This window comes from Mastigoproctus giganteus, chromosome 1 (assembly GCF_048544385.1).
Source record: "Mastigoproctus giganteus isolate SK-2022 chromosome 1, ASM4854438v1, whole genome shotgun sequence".
NCBI classification, from domain to species: Eukaryota; Metazoa; Arthropoda; class Arachnida; order Uropygi; family Thelyphonidae; genus Mastigoproctus; species Mastigoproctus giganteus.
Window position 1 is genome coordinate 178,835,799 of NC_143575.1, and position 23,981 is coordinate 178,859,779.

The 23,981-nt window shown below is 38.3% G+C and overlaps 1 protein-coding gene across 1 annotated transcript in view; it reads right to left on the reverse strand.

Moving 5' to 3' along the window:
• Positions 1 to 23,981, reverse strand: part of LOC150091328 (uncharacterized) — a 693,262-nt gene that overhangs the window by 354,793 nt on the left and 314,488 nt on the right. The window contains exons 16-17 of the mRNA XM_090375165.1: positions 18,239 to 18,424; positions 11,225 to 11,365 (exon numbers count right to left, since the gene is read on the reverse strand). Of these exons, the coding sequence (XP_090231291.1) occupies positions 11,225 to 11,365; positions 18,239 to 18,424 (327 nt within the window). The remainder of the gene's footprint in view (positions 1 to 11,224; positions 11,366 to 18,238; positions 18,425 to 23,981) is intronic.

Genomic DNA, 23,981 nt, shown 5'->3' on the forward strand with positions numbered 1-23,981 from the left:
TATGATTAGTCTTTTTCAAACCCTTTGAAGCCTTTTACGTGCTGTGGGCATATTTTCTTCCATGCATCATTTAAATAACTTTCAGTAATTTCTGCCCAGGCCTTATTAATGTTTGCCGTGGTAAGTATTGTAAGATTTCCAAAGTCTCTTAACATAAAATTTTTCTCATCGTCTACTGCAGACAATGCCTGAGCAAATGTTGTGCATAAATAGTATGCTTTTAAATTTGAAATAACACCCTGATCCGTAGATTGGACAAGTGAAGTCGTGTTTGGCGGTAGAAATATGACTCTCACGTTAGAATTGAAATCATATAGATGTGTAGGATGTCCAGGAGCATTATCTAATAGAAGCAAAATCTTGAAAGGAATGTCGTCTTTACAATACTTTTCAACCTTGGAAATGAAGCAACATTTAAACCAATCCTCAAAGAGAGATATTGTTATCCATGCTCTCTAGTTCGATTGGAAATGCACGGGTAGGGTGGCTTTATTGATGTCCTTAAATGCACTATGATTTCCAGAATGGTACAAAAGCAATGGTTTTAATCTGTAATCTCCCGCTGCATTAGCCCCAAGCAAGAGCATGACGCTATCTTTTGATGCCTTGAAACCTAGCATTGTATTTTCCTTTTTGGCAATGTTCAACCCAGCATTTTTTCCAATACAAAGCAGTCTCGTCAACATTAAAAATTTGCTGCGTTGAATAGCCACCTTCATCAATAATTTTTTCCAACGCATCACAAAATTTCTCTGCAGCTGCAGAATCGGCACTGGCGACTTCACCACATACTTTAATGTTGTGGAAACCAGCGTGATGCTTCAACCTATTAAACCACCCGTTGCTTGCCACGAACTTGGCTTGGGGTTCGCCATACTTATCCTTAATATCTTTATAAATACTCGTTGCTTTTGCTTGAATGGTCATTAGGCTCAGGGGCACTCGCTTCTGAATCAGATTTTCCATCCATATTATTAACAGCTGTTCCATCTTTGATAGAGCATCTGAACTCTGTTTTGTGATCACTGTTGATCTTAAGTGCGTTGATCTTTCAACATGTTCTTTTATATGCACACTGTCCTTTAAATGGTATTCACTGTTGAAGCAGTGAGACCTAATTCCCTTGCAATAGATGACAAACTTTGTTCTGCTTCGTACTTCTTAATCACTTTCATTTTTAAATCAATTTTGTTTCGTTTCGTTTCCTGGCCCTATCACTACTTGCACTTTCCATTGGTTGCTTTCCCTTAATCATTGTAATACGTAAATAGGAATGAAGAAAAGTTTCTAAAAATTTGTTTTTTATATGATTAATGATTTCAGTGAATGGGAACACATTTCACCATAACAGCGTAAAAACCAACACAATTGGAGTTACTGGTATTATCGCAAATGCAACAAGATAGAATTTACTACCCGTTTATAATTAGATGCACTGACGGAAAAGCCCAATAAAACAGAAAGTGCAAATTGTTTTTGTTATTTTATGGCACGTCTCCATAAAAAATTTTTACTAAACATGCTTTAGTAAAATATCCCAAAGTTGTTCAAAATTGATTCTTATAATGGAACATATGATAACAATGAAAGTGTAGTGCAATTTCCATTATAAATATGATGTTTTAGAGAGCTAAATAGCTTAGTAATATAGTGAAATATTCAACTTCCAAGGACTTGGAACGAATTTAAAAAAAAAAAAAAAAAAAAAGTTATTGGATTCACATTACGATATTTTCGCGATACCTCCATTTATTCCTACGGGATGCAAAATACATTTCCATGATTTTTTTTTAAGTTTGCACTGACCAGCAAAAACATACGTAAAGTCAAATTTCTATAAGTCGAGTATTACGTAAATCGGTGAATTCCTGTATTAATATGATTTCCATAACAGGTTTTTGCACTATTCCGCTTACTATTTACATATGATTGTGCTTTCAGATTTTGCACAGTAGACAACAACAACATGGCATAAGACTGTCACTTCAAGTATGTAATGACACTGTATTATCAAATTTCTAGCAAAAGAGAAAGTGAAATTAGGGATTTTTAGAATGTAGCTGATACAGTGAGAAGGGAAGCGAGAGAGAGAGAGATAAGACAATACAAAACTTAAGGTTAGTGCTGATATTTCATAATTGATTAAGGAAATCATTTAATTACTGAAATAACCAATTATGAATCATTTGATTACTGAAATAACCAATTATGACTCTTTTGATTATGCCCATCATTTAAAGAAACCACTGAAATTCTATACAGATTATGCACATTGTATGGAAATAAAGACATCCTATAACACATGAACAGTATGACTGGTGAAGCAAGTTTTCAGAGCACCACAAAGCAGTCAACAACTGACAAATCTCTTGTTCATATGAACACTGTCAATGGCATGAACAACCACTGCATTGAGGAAATGAGTTCAGAAAATAAGTGCATCAAGGATGCATGATATTGCATTAAAACTATACAGAAACAATCATGAACTTTCCAAACCATCTGCTGGTCATAGAATATGTGCCAAAATTGTTAACTTTAAAAAATTTTGCATCACAGTATCCATAGAATATTTGCAGTAGTTTGAATCAGAGGGAGATGCATTCTTGCAGCAAATATTTATTCACAAAAAGACATGTATGTACCACTTCATACTGCATCAAAGTAGTCTGGGACAGAGTGTTGTTGCAGATATCCCACTACCAAAAAATTCAAAATACAGCCATCAGTTGGCAAGGCTAGTGTAATTTGGAATAAAGGAGTAAACCAAGTTGATTTTCTTCCATGAGGGTTTAACAAATAATATACAGTATTATAAAAACCTGATACACAAATATATGTACCAGACAACTTTTAAAGGTGCGGACTATCAAAGCAGACCATCCTAGTTAATAATGCAGAACCTTTGATAGTAATGAACAGGCAACTTGGATCCTGGAAAATCATGAACTATCCCCCTTACAACCCAGACTGGGTCTCCAAGAATTTTCACTTGCTCATGCCAATAAAAGAGCATTTTGGAGAGGTAGAAATTGCAAACCAATGAATAAGAGAACTGTGGTATCTGAAGTGACTATGGGATCAGCCTACATTTTCTATACTGTCAACATCATTTTACCACAACGATGATATAAATAATGGAAAATACCTTGAAAAGGGGTGATCACAGCACAGTCATTATAATTATTTATTCATAAATATTTATTTTTTATATACAAGGTGTTTCAATCCTCCGTAGTTGGTGGTGATGGGCTCGAACCCCATTCTAATCAAGAATAATTTAAAGGTGAAAAGTACAAACTAAAATAAGCAAAAATGTCCCAGTGAACATCGGGCTGCAAATAAACCGTTTTCGAGATAATGCACATTTTCTGTTAAGATCTGCCACTGACTACGGGAGCACTAGTTTAGAAAAAAGCCTTTGCTATGGGTGGTTTTATTAAACATAAGATAATACATTTTTAATTTTTGGTTTCAAACACCACAGGATTTTACAGATGTTATATGTTACAGGATGTTACAAAAGGTGTTCAAAATGCTGTCCTTGCATCCATATGCATCTTTGTAATCTTCTCTGCACTGAGTTGTGAATCCTCTCAGGCATTAATGGGTCATTTCTGATTTGCTGAAAGGCTCCTTCAAACCCAACGCTGCAATTCCTCAACTGTGTTAATGTCAGAAGTGTACACCAAACTATTTACATGACCCCAGATACAGAAAACCATAGGATTTAAGTCTGGTGATCTGGGAGGCCGCATTACAGGCCCACCTCTACCTATCCACCATTGACCATACCTTCTAGTTAGATACTGAGTCACAACTTGAGCAAAATGTGCCGGTGCACCATCATGCATAAACCACATGTTCTGGAGTTGCTGAAGTGGAATATTATCATCATCAAGGAGGTTTGGAAGAACATTCTGCAGGAACTGAAAGCACAGCTCTCCTGTTAGCCTGTTTGGCAGAAAGGATGGTTCAATTAGACGGTCTTCTAGTAGTCCTGCCCAGACATTCAACGAGAAACATTGCTGATGTTGTGACTCGTGAATGGCATTACGGTTTTCATCGGACCAAACATGACGGTTATGAAAATTAAAAATACCATCAAGAGTAAATCTAGCTTCATCAGTGAACAAAATGTTTAAAAATTGGGGGTTGTTGTTATTTTGGTTTTTAGGAGCATTAGCAACTAAGTTTTTTTGAGGATGCGGAAATATCATTCCCTGACCTTTCCGCATCCTCCGTAGTTGGTGGTGATGGGCTCAAACCCCACTCTAATCAAGAAGCGTGTGCTACACACTGCTGCTCCTTCCCACCTGGCTACGGAGGCCGCAAAAAAAAAAAATTGGGGTGTTCAGGACACACTGTTGTTGCATCCACTGGCAGAAGTTTACTCTGGGACGGTAGGCTGTATTGCTGAGACCTTGTACATGCTGGATATGGTAGGGGTACAGTAATTGGCGATGTAAAATTCGCAACACACTGCGATTTTTTTTTTTTTTTTGATTTGGTAGTTGTTGGCGCATCGGCTTCTGTGGCCATATTGCACCTCCTAAGGTTTTTGCAGTACTTTGATCCAAGCCCGAGGCAGGAATCGAACCCGCGACCTTTGGGTTGCCGGGCAGGTACTTTACCCACTCGGTCGCAACACACTGCTATGACTCAGTACACGCTCTTGCAGAGCAACCCTCCTTGTCAAAATTCCTGGATTTTGTTCTATTCTTTCTAACACCCTTTCCTCAACATCAGGTGTTATGCTTCTGGGCCTACCTGCTCTTACTCCATGTGTGAAGTACCCATGTTCTCTAAGACATTGAGGTACCCTGATGAATGTGCACCTGTTGGGCTGCTTTGGTGGGAAAATGCTTCTTGGTACAAAGGTGCAGCCTCGAGTGCACTGCCCTGTTGTTGTTATTTGGTTTTTAGGAGCATTAGCAACTAAGGCCATATTGCTCTGGGGATATGCAGTGGTCATTCCCTGACCTCTCAGCTTCCTCCGTATTTGGTGGTCACGGGTAAGAACCCCGGTCTAATCAAGAAGCATGTGCTACGCACTGCTGCTCCTGCCCACCTGGCTACAGAGGCACCAAGTGCACTGCCATTGGCTTTACCATACATGAAATGCATGTCCGCATACTCTTCGTTGCTGTAACCTCTTAACTATTGACTATCCTTTGACAAGTACTAGTATACTTGCTACGTATCAGAGCATTGAGAGAGGGGAAAGGGAGAGAATGAGCATAATCTAACCTAAACAAACAAGTCAGTGGAGGATCCCAACTAGAAATGTGCAATATCTCGAAAACGATTCACTTAAAGACCCATGTTTACTACGCTTTTTTTGCATATTGTAGTCTGCACAGTTCACCTTTAAATTATTGATCATCACTTTTGAAACACCCTGAATAAAAAAAAAAAAAAAACTTGTACATTAAGAGTGATTCAACTGTTTTGTTTGTTTGTGGGTTAATGGGCACATATTGAGCAATTAGACTTTACACCAGCCGGTATTTAAATAAACAAATTTCAATCCTGCAACTAAAACACTTTATTTATAATAAAATAAAATAACAAGTATATAGGATAAAAATATAATAATCTAAAACTGATGTGGTTTAATTTACAATAAAATAAGAAATGTAAAATTAAATACGATGATAAAAGTGATAAAAACAGTAAAACAAAATACTAAAATACCGTAACAACTGTAGCTTTCGGAGACAGCAGTCTCCTTTCTCAACAGCATACTTCTGCTGTGCGGCACATCCTTAAATAGCAAATCCATGACACTCATCACATGGTTCCTCAGGAATATGGTTGGAATTTCCCATTTGTGCAACGGAACCGGAAATGGCTCGGGAGCGCGCTAGCTGAAACCGTTCTTCTCGTCCAAGAACAACAGTTTCAAATAGGGGATGTAAGAATACACCCCTGTCTCTATTAATGGAAATGCTAGCTGCCCCAATACGTAAACTCTCAGGCCATTTACGGTCCCAGAACACCTGGTACATGATCCGTGATGACAGCATCCTCCGGAGAAATTTGATGTTGCTTCTCCCAGAAATGTTCTGCCACGGCAGACTTCCAGTAGTTTGAGGACTTTATTGCATTCACATGCTCCCCCCGAATGGTCTTTCAGTCGGCGCCCCGTCTCCCCCACATAACACACCCCACAATCCGGGCATTTAATTTCGTATACCACCCCACTGTTGGCTTCTTTCGTTATGGGGTCTTTAACATGGGATATCACTGTGTGCAACCTCCATCCCAGGAGTTGCACACAGCATATCTGATACCCCCGAATTATTCGTGCAATGTGGTCTGAAAGGCCCGGATAGTAGGAAATGTATGCAGTGCTCACAGTGGCAAACGGCTCATTACGGGTGAACTCTGCTCCTCTAATAAATCTGTCCAACACCCTCTGGGGGTAGCTGCATTTCTTGAGGTCTGCTGTGACAAGAATAATTTCATTATCTTTATCCTCGGAGGTGCTACAGTGGGACCACACCCTATCTATTAAAGCCTTGACAACACTATCATTGTGTTGGTTGGCTTGTGCCGAGATATAGTGGGTATATTGACTCCGGCACATGGGCTTTCTAAACACCTTGGTCTTTAGCCTACAACCATCCCTAATTACCAACACGTCAAGGAATGGTAGGGTCCCCTCTGCTTCCACCTCCGAAGTAAATTTAATAAAAGGGAGAAGCAATTAAGTACATCAAGTACCTGATCCTCCCTCCCCTTTTGTATAATGGTGAATGTGTCATCAACAAATCTTTTCCATTTGTGCATGAGAAATTCCAAACCCTCAAAAATTCTGACTTCCAACTCTTCCATGGCTAAGTTAGCCACTATGGCACTAATGGAGGAACCCATGGCTGTGCCATGGACCTGCCTATACATGACGTCTCAGTATAGGCAGTGTAATGTGGACCACATTGCACGAATAATTCGGGGGTGTCAGATACACTGTGTTCAACTCCCGGGATGGAGGTTGCACACAGTGATATCCCATGTTAAAGACCCATAACGAAAGAAGCCAACAGTGGGGTGGTATACGAAATTAAATGCCCTGATTGTGGGGTGTGTTATGTGGGGGAGATGGGGCAGCGACTGAAAGACCATCTGGGGGGGCATATGAATGCAATAAAGTCCGCAAACCACGGGAAGTCTGCCGTGGCAGAACACCTCTGGGATACGCAACATCAAATTTCCCCGGAGGATGCTGTCATCACGGATCATGCACAGTTGTTCTGGGACTGTAAATGGCTTGAGAGTTTACATATTGGGGCAGCTAGCATTTCCATTAATAGAGACAGAGGTGTGCGTTTACATCCCCTCTTTGAAACTGTTGTTCTTGGACGAGATGAACGGTTTCAGCTAGCGCACTCCCGAGCCATTTCCGGTGCACAAATGGGAAATTCCAACCATATTCCTGAAGAACCATGTGATGAGTGTCGTGGATCTGCTATTTAAGGATGTGCCACATAGCAGAAGTATGCTGTTGAGAAAAGAGACCGCTATCTACGAAAACTACAGTTGTTACGGTATTTCAGTATTTTATTTTACTGTTTTTATCGCTTTTATCATCATATTTTATTTTACATTTCTTATTTTATTGTAAAGTAAACCACATCAGTTTTAGATTATTATATTTTTATCCTATATACTTGTAATTTTATTTTATTTTATTGTAAATAAAGTGTTTTTGTTGCAGGATTAAAATTTGTTTATTTAAATACCGGCTGGTGTAAAGTCTAATTGCTCAATATGAATTGTCCCAGCCTTGTAGGCCTATTTGGAGATATCCTTAATAGCTATGGCCACTCCGTAGTGTGGCGCATCCGCGAATTTAAGAGATACAGCATTTAAGATTTGCGTACAGATGTAAAAGCACATGGCCTAGTTCCATATAGGTTTTGTATAAAGATGCCTTTTGACGATGATCGCTCAGTTAGAGCTACCAACTGGTTTCAAAAAAGGATTTTGTATCTGGATCCATAAACTACATGATGATCTAAGGATTACCAGAAGACAAATTGGTTTGGCTCTAGAATGTGTTAGTAATATACCTCCTGTGCATCGATCATCGATAGTGAAATTAGTCTCGGAGAAAACGACTAAGATTTCAGATGTGTATAAACAGAGGCAAATCAGCAAATTTAATAGATTATTAGAGGAGACAGTGATTACGCATGACCATGTTAATACTAATTTTATTTGTAATCTCAGTAGAAAGCAGCTAACTAAGGAACAGGAGGGGGTTTTAAGCTTGGGTACCAAGTTTGCTCTGATGCCCAACAAACCTCCCATCGTGGAAATAGCCATGGGTATCGAGAGAGCCGTTTATAAGTTACCAGCGATCCAGGCTGATGAAGTACGCATTAGAACTGCGGCTATCCTGAGCCAGGCCAAGTTAGTCCTCTCCAACCTTAGTATTAGTCATAAAAGGTCTTTGAGGGAACTTTAACAAGATGACAAAATCAGTCGTCTTGCCAACAGACTAGGGTAGAGCTACAGTTATTTTAGACAAGGAACAATATTTTAATAAAGCCTTGGAACTATTGCAAGATATGACTACATATAAAGTCACCCGCAGAAATCTGTTGGTTAGTCTGGAGCGAAAAGTGAATAACCTTATACAGCGTTGGCACAAATCAGGATGGATATCCAAGGAGGTATATTGGTCATTACATGCTGCTGGATGCCGCTTACCCAGATTTTACGGGCTCCCCAAGATACATAAAATGGGCATACCACTCAGGCCAATTGTATCATTCGTAAATAGTCCCACGTACGCTCTATCAAAGTACCTAGCTAAGCTGATTGCACCCATAGTAGGACTTTCCAACTTTATCAAGAATAGCAAAGAGTTTGTGGATTTCATAAAAGGACAGACTATACGAGAAGACGAAATTATGATTTCTTTCGATGTTACATCATTGTTCACTTGTATCCCTATCAAATTCAGAGTCCAATGTGTCAGAATGGCATTAGAAAAGGATGTATTTTTAAGTACTAGGTCTCCTCTAAGTGTTAATGATATTTGTGAAGGTGTGGAGTTTTGTTTATCCTGTACCACCATGGTTTTCCAAGACATCATGTATAGGCAGGTCCATGGCACAGCCATGGGTTCCTCCATTAGTGCCATAGTGGCTAACTTAGCCATGGAAGAGTTGGAAGTCAGAATTTTTGAGGGTTTGGAATTTCTCATGCACAAATGGAAAAGATTTGTTGATGACACATTCACCATTATACAAAAGGGGAAGGAGGATCAGGTGCTTGATGTACTTAATAGCTTCTCCCTTTTATTAAATTTACTTCGGAGGTGGAAGAAACAGACGGGACCCTACCATTCCTTGACATGTTGGTAATTAGGGATGGTTGTAGGCGCAGACCAAGGTGTTTAGAAAGCCCATGTGCCGGAGTCAATATACCCACTATATCTCGGCACAAGCCAACCAACACAATGATAGTGTTGTCAAGGCTTTAATAGATAGGGTGTGGTCCCACTGTAGCACCTCCGAGGATAAAGATAATGAAATTATTCTTGTCACAGCAGACCTCAAGAAATGCAGCTACCCCCAGAGGGTGTTGGACAGATTTATTAGAGGAGCAGAGTTCACCCGTAATGAGCCGTTTGCCCCTGTGAGCACTGCATACATTTCCTACTATCCGGGCCTTTCAGACCACATTGCACGAATAATTCGGGGGTATCAGATATGCTGTGTGCAACTCCTGGGATGGAGGTTGCACACAGTGATATCCCGTGTTAAAGACCCCATAATGAAAGAAGCCAACAGTGGGGTGGTATACGAAATTAAATGCCCGGATTGTGGGGTGTGTTATGTGGGGGAGACGGGGCAGCGACTGAAAGACTGTCTGGGGGAGCATATGAATGCAATAAAGTCCACAAACTACTGGAAGTCTGCCGTGGCAGAACACTTCTGGGAGAAGCAACATCAAATTTCCCCGGAGGATGCTGTCATCACAGATCATGCACAGGGGTTCTGGGACCATAAATGGCTTTAGAGTTTACATATTGGGCAGCTAGCAATTCCATTAATAGAGACAGGGGTGTACACTTACATCCCATCTTTGAAACCGTTGTTCTTGGACGAGGTGAACAGTTTCAGCTAGCGTGCTCCAGAGTCATTTCCAGTTCCGGTGCACAAATGGGAAATTCCAACCATATTCCTGAGGAACCATGTGACGAATGCCGTGGATCTGCTATTTCAGGATGTGCCGCACAGCAGAAGTATGCTGTTGAGAAAGGGGACCACTGTCTCCGAAGGCTACAGTTGTTGTAGTATTTTAGTATTTTATTTTACTGTTTTTATCATCATATTTTATTGTAAATTAAACCACATCAGTTTTAGATTATTATATTTTTATTCTATATACTTGTAATTTTATTTTATTTTATTGTAAATGAAGTGTTTTAGTTGCAGGATTGAAATTTGTTTATTTAAATACTGGCTGGTGCAAAGTCTAATTGCTCAATATGGATTGTCCCAGCCTTGTAGGCCTATTTGGAGATAATGGGCACATAAATGACTGGTTTAATGTGCCAAGGATGATTCAATGAAAGAATAGCTAGATTGTGATTAATCCTGCATTATACAGGATCATGGGAATTAGACCCACCATTATGACTCAGAATTTAGCAAGGTACATCTAAGGCCAAAAAACTCAGAAATAGGATAAATAGCATCCTGGTTACAGCTATCACTGTCATCTGCAGCGTATATATGCATGCTCTTGAGTTAATACCTGTGTAAATACTTATGTCAGAAATCTGAAATAAGAGCATCTCAGAAAGAGAGGGAGGAAATCCAGTGCAGAATACTTTCCAAAAATTCTGATCAATTGTACAACACTCCAAACTGGTTCCATGAACAGCAGTATGTACCTCGGATGATCTTTCAAGCTGTGAAATGGGCTTGAAATTGGCCACCATTTCATTTGCATAACCCAGATGGTGCAAAGAAAAAAATAATTAATTACACCACTTAACCTGATATGCATGAAGTCTCCTCTGTAATGTTCAGACAAAAGTGAATGTAATCAGCAAAAACAGTATATAATTAGCCCATTCTCATTAAAATTATAAAGTATATAATTAGCCCATTCTCAATCATTAAAATTATAAAGTTATTGCATTAAATTGCAATTTTTATATAAATCATATTTGCCTTTAGTTGTCTTTAGTACTACTCACAAAAGAAAACAGTCAAGAAATCAGACTCATTCATAAGCTTTTCTAGCATCTTTCTATTTACTTCTTCTATTTCATCTGCAATAGATAATGTGTCTCCACTTGTTACCCAGCTCAAGACTTCATCTTCATCCATAAGATTCCCTACAGTTACAGTTTGTATAAATAAAATTTTTAGTGCACTAAAATTTTTAAATATATCAAATTTTAAATTTTATAAATAGAAGTCTATAAAAGTTAATTTATCAAGAAATTGGCAGACTACCATAATGCATAATATATATTCTGCACATTTTACTAAAGAATTACCCCCATCTCAAATGATGACATCAAGTGGTGATCCAAGTCAAATAAGATCATAAATTTAAAATAATTTTCATAACAAACACATCATACAACATATGTAAAAGCCAAGAATATATTTTGAGGTATTAAGCATTTAGATATGACACGCTAATGGTCCTCTAATTTTATAATGAGGCCCCCAAGTGCTGCTGACTTTTGTAGGTTAACCATTTAAATCTATAAGAACTACATACATTGATATAAGATTTAAATAAAATTGAATTATATTGTATTTCCTTGATTCTAAGATGCATATATTTTCACATTTTAACATCTCTGAAATTGGGGTGCATCTTACAATTGATGGTATCTTACAATGACTGTCAAAAAAAGTTGTGGGAGGGGTGGTTGTCAGGTGGGAAGGAGATTGCCAGGCATGCAGGAGTGCCTGCGCAAGCATATCTGTTCATCCTATTGTCACTTCAGTTGAGTTATGTTCATTGGTACTAGTATAAGTGTGACTAAATTTTGACCTCTAATAGTCAATTAAAATGTTTTCAAAAAGATTTCACTATGATGCCACACTGAAAAACAAAACCTTATTGTGTATGCAGAAAAGCATGGAAACAGAGTAGCAGGCAATAAATTTGATATTAGTGAAGCAAATATTCATTGTTTGCTTCACTCATATTAGTGAAGAAAATATTAATTGCAATTTCATATTTTCTTGCAAAACAATAACCAAGTGCTTTACAGGATCTAAGAAAGGAAAATACCCATAAACAGATGAAGCTGTATTATGTTTGTTACCGAGATGCATGCAAAAAGGATTGCCTATTTCATGCCAAGAAATGCAACTGAAGGCAGGAGAAATTGCCAAATCCTTTGGAATTGATGAAAAAAAAACTTTCAAAGCAATGAGAGGTGGTGTGACCAATTCATGCATCACACATCAATTTGTCAAAAACTTGCTGCTGACTTTCATAACAGAAGCTGCTTAACTTCCAGTGACACAATTCAGAATGAGAATGAAAATACCCATAAATAGATGAAGTTGTATTATTTTTTGTTACTGAGATGCATGCAAAAAGGATTGCCTATTTCATGCCAAGAAATGCAACTGAAGGCAGGAGAAATTGCCAAATCCCTTGGAATTGATGAAAAAAACTTCCAAAGCAATGAGTGGCTGGTGCAACCGATTCATGCATCACGTAGGACTATTATTAAGGCATCACACATCAGTTTGTCAAAAACTTCCTGCTGACTTTCAACAAAAGCTGCTTAACTTCCAGTGACACAATTCAATTAAGGAGAAAATGAAATTATGAATTTAGTCAAATAGGAAATGCTGATGAAATCCCAGTATTCTTTGATACGCCTTGAAATTATACTGTTGATGCTAAAGAAATCAAGACCATTTGTAATGGTTACAAAAAACAGCATATCACTGTGACGCTATGCATAACTACTGATGGACAAAGATTGCCGCCATATATAATTTTAAACCAAAAACTACAAAGAATGAAATATTTCCCAAAGATGTTATTGTGCATGGACAAAAAAATGGATGGATGACAGCTGAGCTGTCATGAGGAAGGACAACTGGCTGAAATCATTTGGAAGGACAACTGGCTAAATGTCATTTGGAATAAATGACATTTATTTCTGGGTTTTCTACATAATCCACCTTGTACGATAGTTCTTGATGCGTTTTGTGGACATTTATCTGAAGACAAAGAATAAGCTGGGCGAAAAGTGTAGTGACTTGGTGGCATGACTAGCCAACTGCAACCCCTCAACATTTCAGTCAACAAACTATTTAAGGAAGGAATATGAGTCCTGGTTATTGATTGAAAAACCTTCTGTCGACACCTTCTGGTAAGATAAAGAAAGCACTGGCAACAAAAACTTGCAGAATGGATGTTAGTGGCTTGGAAGGAAATCCCAAACACAATAGTGGAGCACTCTTTTAAGAAATACTGCATCATCAATGCTTTAGATGGCACAGAGGATGATATTGTGTAGGAAAACATGACTTTATGAGTCAAGAATTGATTCAGAACCAGACTCAGACTCTGAATGAGAATTTTTAGACTCTGATAAAACAATAGTATGATAAAACTGTTAAAATGATATGATAAAATGCCAGTAAATTGTATTTTATTGAAATAATTTTTTTTTGTCAATTCATTTTAGCATTTCATTTTTTCCTTTGTTAGTGGTACTGAAAATAATGGTGCATCTTACAATTGATGGCATCTTGGAATTGGTGAAGTACGGTATTTAATATATTTCTCTTGGTAATACCACTGGTGTACAGTACTATGCACACACACTAGTGTGGCCCACAAACCACAAGAAATGTTTGTGCAGCCCATGAGTATTTCTGAATTTGATACCCCTGATTTAGATCTAATATTTAATTTTAAAAAGATATAATAACAATTATAAAAAAAAAAATCACTGCCAGGCCCTGTGACCAAAAATTAAGTAGCAATCAATTTAATTGTATAAATTTTTATATGAAATTTGATATCCTGATGTTATTTAGCATGACAAATCTGAATATTATATCAGAATATAATTTTCTTCTTCGGGACCAAGACCTTAAGGTTGTGAAAACATCAAGAGATTGGCATGCTGTCCTGAAGGTAGGTTCAACAAAACATCATAAGGCAATGATGGTTGGTCAGTCAGTCGGTTTCTCTCTCTCCCTTCTCCAATGGTCAGAAAAATTAGTTTCAAGCACAAACTATATACAGGATAACTTCAGGAGAGGAGAGCAGAGTCTAAAAGATGGCCCGCTATTTGTATTTCCATTTCTCTCCTCCAGAGAAGAGACCATCTGAGTGTGCAGAGAACACCTCTAAAACTTAAATCAATGTTCTTTTTTGAGTGAGTAAAAATTTACTCATGAAATCAATTCTCGTCATGGTCTCATCTAGAGAAAAATATTGTGGAATACACCCCACTCACTACCATGAAAGTGGTTCAATCATCTAGAGAAACATTATAATTGAATGGTCATATCAATCTTCACAACTTTGAGGAAGGAACCTTCACTTTTCAAAGATACAGACAAGATACTTCAGCCTATATGACACTTTTTGAGGCATGCCACAGATACTGAATTCAATTTTCCATCTGATTATTAATCACCAGTATGGATTCCGTCAGTGTCGATCCACTGGTGATATTCTGGCTTATGTTACCTATTTATGGACAAATTCAATGGAAAAGTTCAGTGAAACAAGCAGTTGCTCTTCACATCTCCTCCAAGGCTTTCGATCATGTTTGGCATAAAGGTCTTCTAAACAAGCTTCCACCTTATGGTTTGCCAACTGTTTTTTTGTAATTGGTTATCCAGGTTTCTCTCTGATCGCTCACTGAGGGTGATGGTAGATAGCTTTGATATCATATACTCTCTGTCTCCTAACTTCTCCACTAATGCTGGTGTCCCCCAAGGTTCAGTTCTTTCCCCCCACTCTTTTCCTCTTATATATTAATGACTTTCTTCCATTGATTGGAAATCCTATCCATAGTTTTGCCGATGACAGCACATTGCATTCCACTTTCCATTTTGAGAAACCTTCCCCTGTTCAATCAGCTTCAACCTCTCGAATATCCGCTACCAATTCCTTAAATGCTGATCTCCAGGTAATTCTCCAGTGGGGCAAAGACAACTTAGTTGATTTCAATCCTTCTAAAACTAAGTCTTGTCTTATATCTCACAAAAAGGATTTTTCTGCTGCTATACTTATCTTTGGTGACACCCCGATTTCAAGGCAAGATGATATATCTCTTTTGGGGATTACCCTGCCTTCTAATCTGTCTTGTCACAAGAATATTACAAATACTGCTTCCTCTGCTTCTAAAAAACTTGGTTTTCTCTTTCGCTCTTGGCTTTACTTTTCTTCCAAACAGCTGTTCACCCTGTACAAACTGCAAATTCACGCTACCATGGACTATTGTTCTCAACATCCTGAGTGGTGCTCCCAAAACCTCTCAGGCTTCTAGATTCCATTTAGAAGAGGGCAGTTAGGTTAATTAATGACTCATCTCAAACAGAGTCTCTCCACACGCTCTCATAGATGTACTGTTTCTGCTGAATGCCTTTTCTACAGATACTTTCATGGGCACTGTTCGTCTGAATTGGCTTCTATAATTCCTGTTCTCTCTTTCAAAACAATCCAAACATGTGTCGCCATTAGCCAACATCCATTTACTAACCAACTTCAAACTCGCAGAACCAACTTTTCATCTTCCTCATTTATTGTCAATCAATTCGGCCCTAGAGGGAATGCGCAAGGCTTAATGGGTAGAATTTTTTTCAGCGTGGTCTGTGCTTATTAACAGGAGAGACTACTTCTACAGGGATGGGATACACTTAAATAGAAAGGGTGCAAGAATATTTGCTGATGCTATCGAGGCAGTGTTAGGTGGGTCAGAAAACTGCTAGCTGGGGGGGGGATTCACAGACTAAAAGGTTAAAAGTAGCTGCAGGAAGAGGCGAAGGTGATTCTTGCACTACTTCTATTAGAATAAGCAGGGCCTGGAGTGAGAAGTGCTGGGGGTTTCAGGGACTGATTGCAGTCATTGTGAAAGAGGTGGGTATATGGGATGTGTTGGAGTAACTAAGAATATGTGCATGTATACCAATGCTAGAAGTATAGTAAATAAATTTGATGACTTTGAAATGTTGGTCAAGACATCAAAGACGTGGTGTCACACAGTTATTAGGAATGCAGAATCAGAATTTGGGGAGTACAATGTGTACAGAAAGGATAGACAGGATAGGAAGGGAGGAGGTGTTATGCTGTTAATTAAGAAAAACATAAAATCAAAAGAAGTGCATCCAGTTGATACAGATGAACAGTGCACTGTTGAGTCAGTTTTTGGTGTGACATAAGCACTTCAAAAGCAAAAATAACAGTAGGAGTGTGTTATAGGCCTAATGACTCGAATGAGTACAATGAACAATTGTACAGAGAAATAGAGTGGGCTAGTAAATCAGAATGTCTTATAATGAGTGATTTTAACTTCCCAGACATTGATTGGAACTTGTGGCTTGGTCACTCGCACAGTAGTAAGACTTATGGGGATTTATGGGATGATTGTTTTCTGCAGCAGCATGTTCGAGAGGCAACCAGAGAGGGTAATACTCTTGATCTGGTAATCAGCAGTGATCATTCGTGTATTAAGAATTTGCAGATAAAGGAACCACTAGGTGGCAATGATCACAGTGTACTGATGTGGGATTTACTTAAAGATATAATTACCATCAGGGGAAAAGGAAAGGGTTTTTGCTGAGTACAGTGGTCTCAGACAGTTTTTAAATTCTGTACAGTGGGATCAACTGATGATGTTACTAACAGCAAATTCTAAGTGGGAAGCATTCAAGGAATTAATCGTGGAAGCTACTAAAAGTTTCATACCTATTAAGAAACATTGTTCAAGGTTTAGGCCTAAATGGTTATCAAATGAACTAATGAGACTTGTGACAGAGAAGAAAATGCATGGGATGCATATAAATTATCAGTGACACAGAAGTCTATGGCAGATATAAGCTAGTCTGAAAAGGATGGGCATTCAGTTTTCGGGGTCCCCAACTGTCACCCCATTTCCACTTCTATTTTTCCCCCTCGTTTTTTTTCTGGATCCTCCCTGGGAAGCTCAGGCAACCCCAGAATTCGACCTGCCAGAGTCTATTTCTTCCTACTGACCCGGCCCACCTCCTTGTGGTGAAGGACCGTAACTAGGGGTATGTGGCCTCCACAGATCCCTAGGCAAAGTGGCCGGATGAACAACACAACACAACCCTACACCAACACTTCACAAAAACTCACGCCATCTGCCTTCTACAGATTTTTACACTATATCTTTTCTGTACACATTGTACTCCTCAAATTCTAATTTTTTTTTTTTTTTTTTTTTTTCCGTAGTTGTTGGCGCATCAGCTTATCCAAGCCTAAGGTGGGATTCGAACTCAGGACCTTTGGGTTGCCAGGCAGGCACTTTACCCACCTGGCTAGCCCGGTCGGCAAATTCTAACATCTTCTTGATGATTGCCTTTGTAGTTCAAGGTGCATTTCTGTGTTTCTTTTAAAGTTAAAAAAAGTTATTTTATTCAGTTCAATGCACCTCAATATCAAGAGGGATTTCATAAAGCATCACCATTCAACTCTGCTTGATGTTTTAGTAAATCAAAATATTAATCAAGTAGCATACAACAATTATGCCTTTCTGAAAAGAATAGCAATTTTATTCTTAAGCTTCGTTAATAATGTCAATTGGAAATTGAGTCAAGTAAGATTCATTTGTGTCCAGTTACATAAAATGAAAATGACATTATATAGTGTACATTATAATGTAGTGTACTAAGCAGTGCTTATGCACATATTTAATATTGTTAATTTACAACAAAATACATTTTTTTTTTTTTTTTTTTTATAAAAATACATTTTTTAATCTGCAGTAACATTGCAGTTGCCACTATAAACACTAACATACTTATTCATATCATCATGTCAAAATAGTAAATCATTTCAAAATTAAAAATAGAAATTTACTACTAATAAAAATGCTTGCTTAATTGTTCAGGTCTTTTACTCACTGTGTATTCATATAAAAAATTATGTAAATTTCATTTTCAGCTATAAAGCAGTAAGCTTGTATACATTATATTAAGATGGCACTGTAGTTTACAATAAATTATTTAAATCATATGAATACCTCTAAATGGAACTGGTTCGCCACCACGAAAAAGAACCAAGCTAGGAAACTGTGCCACCCTAGCAATTTTTTTAGCTAGTTTAACATCATCTGTTGTAACAAAAAGAATGCCATGTTCATCTGTGTCATCGTCAATGTTCTCTAATTCTTTCAATATAGCAGCACAGTTTTTGCAGTTATCAGGAGCTAAAAAAAAAAAAAAAAAATGTATTGGATAATTATCTTCATTTCAAACACTAAAATTCATAAATTTTAGAACTATCAAATCAATACAGAGGAGAGGAAGGAGAGAGGATTACAAGGGTATTAGACATCTTAATATTCTATTAACACCTCACTAGCTCACATTTTACTGAAGAACATTTCTGGGGGTTACTACCATAAAACAATAAAAACAATGTAGATGTAGATTAGATGTGCAGAAATTTGCCTTTAGCCAGCAGGTGGTTAATTGCTGGAACAAACTTCCATCTGTCGTTGTGGAAGTTGATAGGTTGAATAAATTTAAGGAGGAACTGGACAGGCATTTGGAGGGAATGGTGTGATTTTTTTTTTTTTTTTTGGCTGATGCTGCTTAAGCTCATACACTTGCTTTCTTGCATCAAATGCCACTGCTACTACTACTACTACTACAATTTCCAGTTGCATTTCTGCTAGTGGAATCTATTATAAACTGGTAGTAAACTCAATCCAATTGCATTTGCGATAATACCGATAACTGGAATTGTGTGGGTTTTTACATTATTATGGTGAAATGTCTTTCCCCTTCACTGATATAGAAAACAAATACATTTTCAGAATCTTCTCTTCATTCCTATCATGTTGAGTTCAGTTGGGGTGATTCTGCATTAGACTGCCATTTCTTGTAAACACAAAGGCAAATTGTGCGTAAGCGAATTCGGTTCATGTTATATACGATATCGTTCCCTTATTTATAAATCGTGTAAGATCGGATTTGTGTAGTGTAAACACGTTATATGAGGACTGACTGTACTTTGCATTTGTCAATGTTAAACTTCAGTTGCCACTTCTCAGCCCATTTGCTCAACTTGTCTAGAACCAGCTGGAGTAGCATATTGTCTCTACTGTCATTAACAACCCTGCCAACCTTTTGTATCATCTGCAAACTTGGCCATTACTCCTGATATACCTCCATCAATATCATTGATGAAGGTATATCAGGAAACAACAATGGGCCCAGCACCAATCTATGGGGAACTCCACTAATAACATTTGTCCTTTTGGATTCTTCATCACTTGCATACTAGCAAGACTTTTGTGGATTTATTGGATGATTGTTTTCTACAGTAGCATGTTCAAGAGGCAAACAGAGGGAATAACACCCTTGATCAACATTCACTATTATCAACAGTGATTATTCATGCATTAAGAATCTGTAGATAAAAGAACCACTTGGTGGCAGTGACCACAGTGTACTTATGTGGGACTTAATGGGCAAATTCATTTCCTGCTACCGTAGTTTTCCCCTACATTCTTGGTAATCAGATGGTGCGTGTTATCAGTAGTAGCAGTAGAAGCCGATAACGATGTATTGATTACTTTTTTCTCATTATTAAAAGCAGATTATTGGAGTTCGTGAGTGTAATGCCTTCGCGGCTGAATTTACTTACGGGTACACCCCCCCAGACTGTCTCGGTCTTAGGATGTTTATCTCCCCTCCCCGCTGTTTTAAAATAGGAAGACAACTTCTACAGAGAGTGTGTGTTATCAGCAGTGGCATTAGAAGTCGTTTTCCTAACGGGTTGAAACAGCAGGAAGGGGGGAGGATAAACACCATAAGACTGAGGCAGTCTGGAGGGCATACCAGTAAGGAAATTGCAGCCCACTCATGAACTCCAATAACCTACTTTTAATAATGAGATAAAACTAATCAATACATCATTATCAACTTCTACTGCCACTACTGATAACACACACCATCTGTTTACCAAGAATTCAGGGAGAAACAAGTTTGCCCGGCATAAGTTTACTGAAGCTTCCCGTGGTTCTTGTGTTGCCTTTCTTTACCTTAGCTGAAAAATGTATTTGATGTATATAGATTATCAGGTAATACAGATGCTTATGGTATATAAAAATTAGTCTGTAATGAAGTCACAAAATACGCAAAAAAAAATTGTAAAGCCTTCTTTTTTACGTAAATGCTAGAAGGAAGGGGGATGAATCAGAAAGGTATTGATATCTATAGTTGAAATGCTGATGATCCTGCTAAGATTGCTGACTAGCTGAAGAAGTACTTTGCATCTACATTCACAGATGAGGAATTCTTTAACAGACTGGATGTTAGATGTTTATCAAACACCAAAGGGAACTAAAGAATTTTGTAAAACCTGAGAGGAAAGTGAAAGAAGTATATAATTGGACAGAATCTATCCAATTATATCAAGGGAGGTAACGAAAGAAGTAAGTATGCCCTTAGCCATAATTATAAATGCATCCTTGGATTCAGGGGAGGTCATTGTGAATGTATCCTCAATTCATAAAAAGGGGGACCAAGGGGTGACATGAGTATCTGAGTAATTACAGATATGTTAGTTTAACTTCTTAACCAGCGAAATTAATGGAATCACTGTTAAAGAAGTAATGCAGGATCATCTAGACGAGGTGATTATACTTCAGACACAACCTAGGTTTGTCAAGGTGAAATCTTGTCCAACAAATCTGGTCAAATACTATGAAGCAGTGTCAAATGAACTGGATGCAAAAATAATTTTGATATCATATACTTGAATTTCAGGAAAACTTTTGATATTGTTGCACATAATAGACTGCTATACAAATTGGAGCAGTGTGGCATTAAGGGCTAGTTACTGCTATGGATAAAGGGATAGGTCAGTGGGAAAAGACAAAGAGTGGACTGGAGCCCCTTCCCAGGGTTCAGTGTTGGGCTCACTGTTGTGTTAGCATTAGTAGAGGCATATGATGCAAGAAAGCAAGATTATGCAGCATCAGCCAAAAAAAAAAAAAAAAACCACTTCTACTTCACCTCTCTGTTCGTTCGAAATATCTGTCCAGTTGAGCCTTAAATTTATTTAGGCTATCAACTTCCACGACAAGGGATGGAAGTCTGTTCCACCAACCAACTACCTGCTGGCTAAAGGCAAATTTCCGCACGTCTATCCTACATCTGTCTTTCCTCAATTTGAATTTATGCCCTCTCAGGTGATTATTCTGAGCAAGAGGAAGAATCCCATCAGCATTGAGCATGCTCAAACCATTCAAGGCTTTATACACCTCTATCAGATCACCTCATCGGTGCCTAGTCTCCAGACACCGTAATTTGCAAAACTTAAGCCTTTCTTCGTAAGAGTACCCCTTTGTTCCATTCACTAATCTTGTTGCCCTTCTCTGTACTCGTTCCAGCTGCTCTACTTCCTTCTTGAAATGAGGCCTCCAGACCTGCAAGGTGTGGCCTGACCATTGCCTTATACAAGGGAATAATCACCTCCTTATCCCTGCTAGAAAAATTCCTGTATATCATTGACAAGATACCATGAGCTACTCTTGCAGCCCATCTGCACTGCTCAGAGAACTTCATATCTGCCTGCACAATTACCCCCAGGTCCTTTTCATTCTCTACCACTGTCAGTATAGCACCACAGTGTTGATACGTTGTTCTGGGGTTGCTCGTTCCCATATGTAGTACTTTACATTTGTCAATGTTAAACTTCATTTGCCACCTCTCAGCCCATCTGCTCAACCTTTCCAGATGCTGTTGCAGCAGCATAGTGTCAGTAGTGTCCTTGACAACCCTGCCAACCTTTGTATTGTCTGCAAACACGGACATTCCGCTTGATATACCATCATCAATATCATTTATAAATACAGAAAACAATAATGGACCCAACACTGAACCCTGAGGGACTCCACTAATAACATTAGTCCACGATGAGCAGTGTCATTTGATTACCACTCTGTCTTCTCCCCCTCAACCGCCCCCTTTATCCATAGCAGCAATCTGCTTCCAATGCCACTTTTGGTGTTTTTTTTTTTTTTTTTTTTTTTTTTTTTAGGAGCATTAGCAACTAAGGCCATATTGCTTCGGGATATCTGGTGGTCGTTCCCTGACCTTTCCGCATCCTCTGTATTTGGTGGCGACGGGCTCGAACCGCGGTCTAATCAAGAAGCGTGTGTTATGCACTGCTGCGCCTTCCCACCTGGCTACAGAGGTGCCTTTCCAATGCCACACTGCTCCAATTTGTGCAGCAGTCTTCCATGTGCAACAGTATCAAAAGCCTTTCTAAGATCCAAGTATATAATATCAAAGTTATTCCCTGAATCCAGTTCTTTTGTGACTGCATCATAGTATCCAATCAAATTGGTCAGGCAAGACTTCCCCTTAACAAAACCATGCTGTGTCTGAGCTATTAATGAAGTCTTGTCTAGATGATCCTGCAGTGCTTCTTTAACCAGTGCCTCCATTAATTTTCCTGGAACAGAAGTTAAACTCACTGGTCTATAATTACTTGTCGGCCTTTGATCCTCCTTTGTGAATTGGGGTCACATTTGCACATGTCTGTATTTAATAATGATATTGATGAAGGTAGTATGTCAGGCTTAATGTCTAAGTTTTAAGATTTTATGAAAGTTGGAAGGGTTAATGCAGTAAAGACTATTGCTACTACAAGATCTAGAAAATTTAGGCAGTTGGGCTTAGAAATGGCGATTTACTTCTGCATACAAGTAGCAGTAGTAATAATCCAAGATTAACAGGCCAACTCTGTAGTAAATGTGCTGTCCAGGCAGGCTGCCAGGACAGCACAGGAAGGGGGGTTTCCCCTATGATATACAGGAATTTTGCTTGCAAGGATAAGGAGGTGATTATCCCATTGTATAAGGCAATGGTTAGGCCACTCTTGATACTGCATACAGGTCTTGGATGTCTTGTTTAAAAAGGATGTAGGACTGCTGGAATGGGTACAGAGAAGGGCAACGAGATTGGTGAGGAGAATGAAAGGGTGCTCTTACCAAGAAAAGCTTCAGTTCTGCAAATTGAAGTGTCTGGAGACTAGGAACCTACCAGGCAATCTTACTGAGGTGTTGAAGGCTTTGACTGGATTGAGCAAGCTCAATGCTGATGATGTTCTTCCTCTTGCTCAGATTACACACACGAGGGGGCATAAATTTAAACTGAGAAAGGATGGTTGCAGAATAGGTGTGTATAAGTTTGCCTTTAGCCAATAGTTTTTTGATTGCTAGAACAAACTTCTGTCTGATGTTGTGGAAGTAGATAGCTGAATAAATTCAAGGAAGAACTAAACAAACTGTTGGAGGGGATGGATAGGCGATATGTGAAGGTTTGTTTTTTTCAGCTGATGTTGTATAACCTTGCTTTCTTGCATCATTTGCTACAATTACTGCTGATAGTATTAGGAACTTATGGAATCTATCCAATTATTAAAGGAGGAAGAAAATGAGGTCATCACACTATTAACTATTATAATGAGAGAATTCTTGGAGTCAGATGAAATTTATGCTGACTAAAGATGGGCAATTGTCCCTGCAAAAGCAGCCGCCACAAGAGTAAAATAAATAGCTATAAAGTGATAACTTTCACTTTTGTTCCGAGGAGGATAATGGAATTCTTAATTAATGATATAATATAGGTACAAATGGAATTGTAACAGAAAAACAACATGGCCTTGTTAAGGGGAGGATATCCTGTCTGACTAATCTAATTAGCACTACAAGGTTATTACAAAAAAAAAAAAACTAGAAGCGAGGA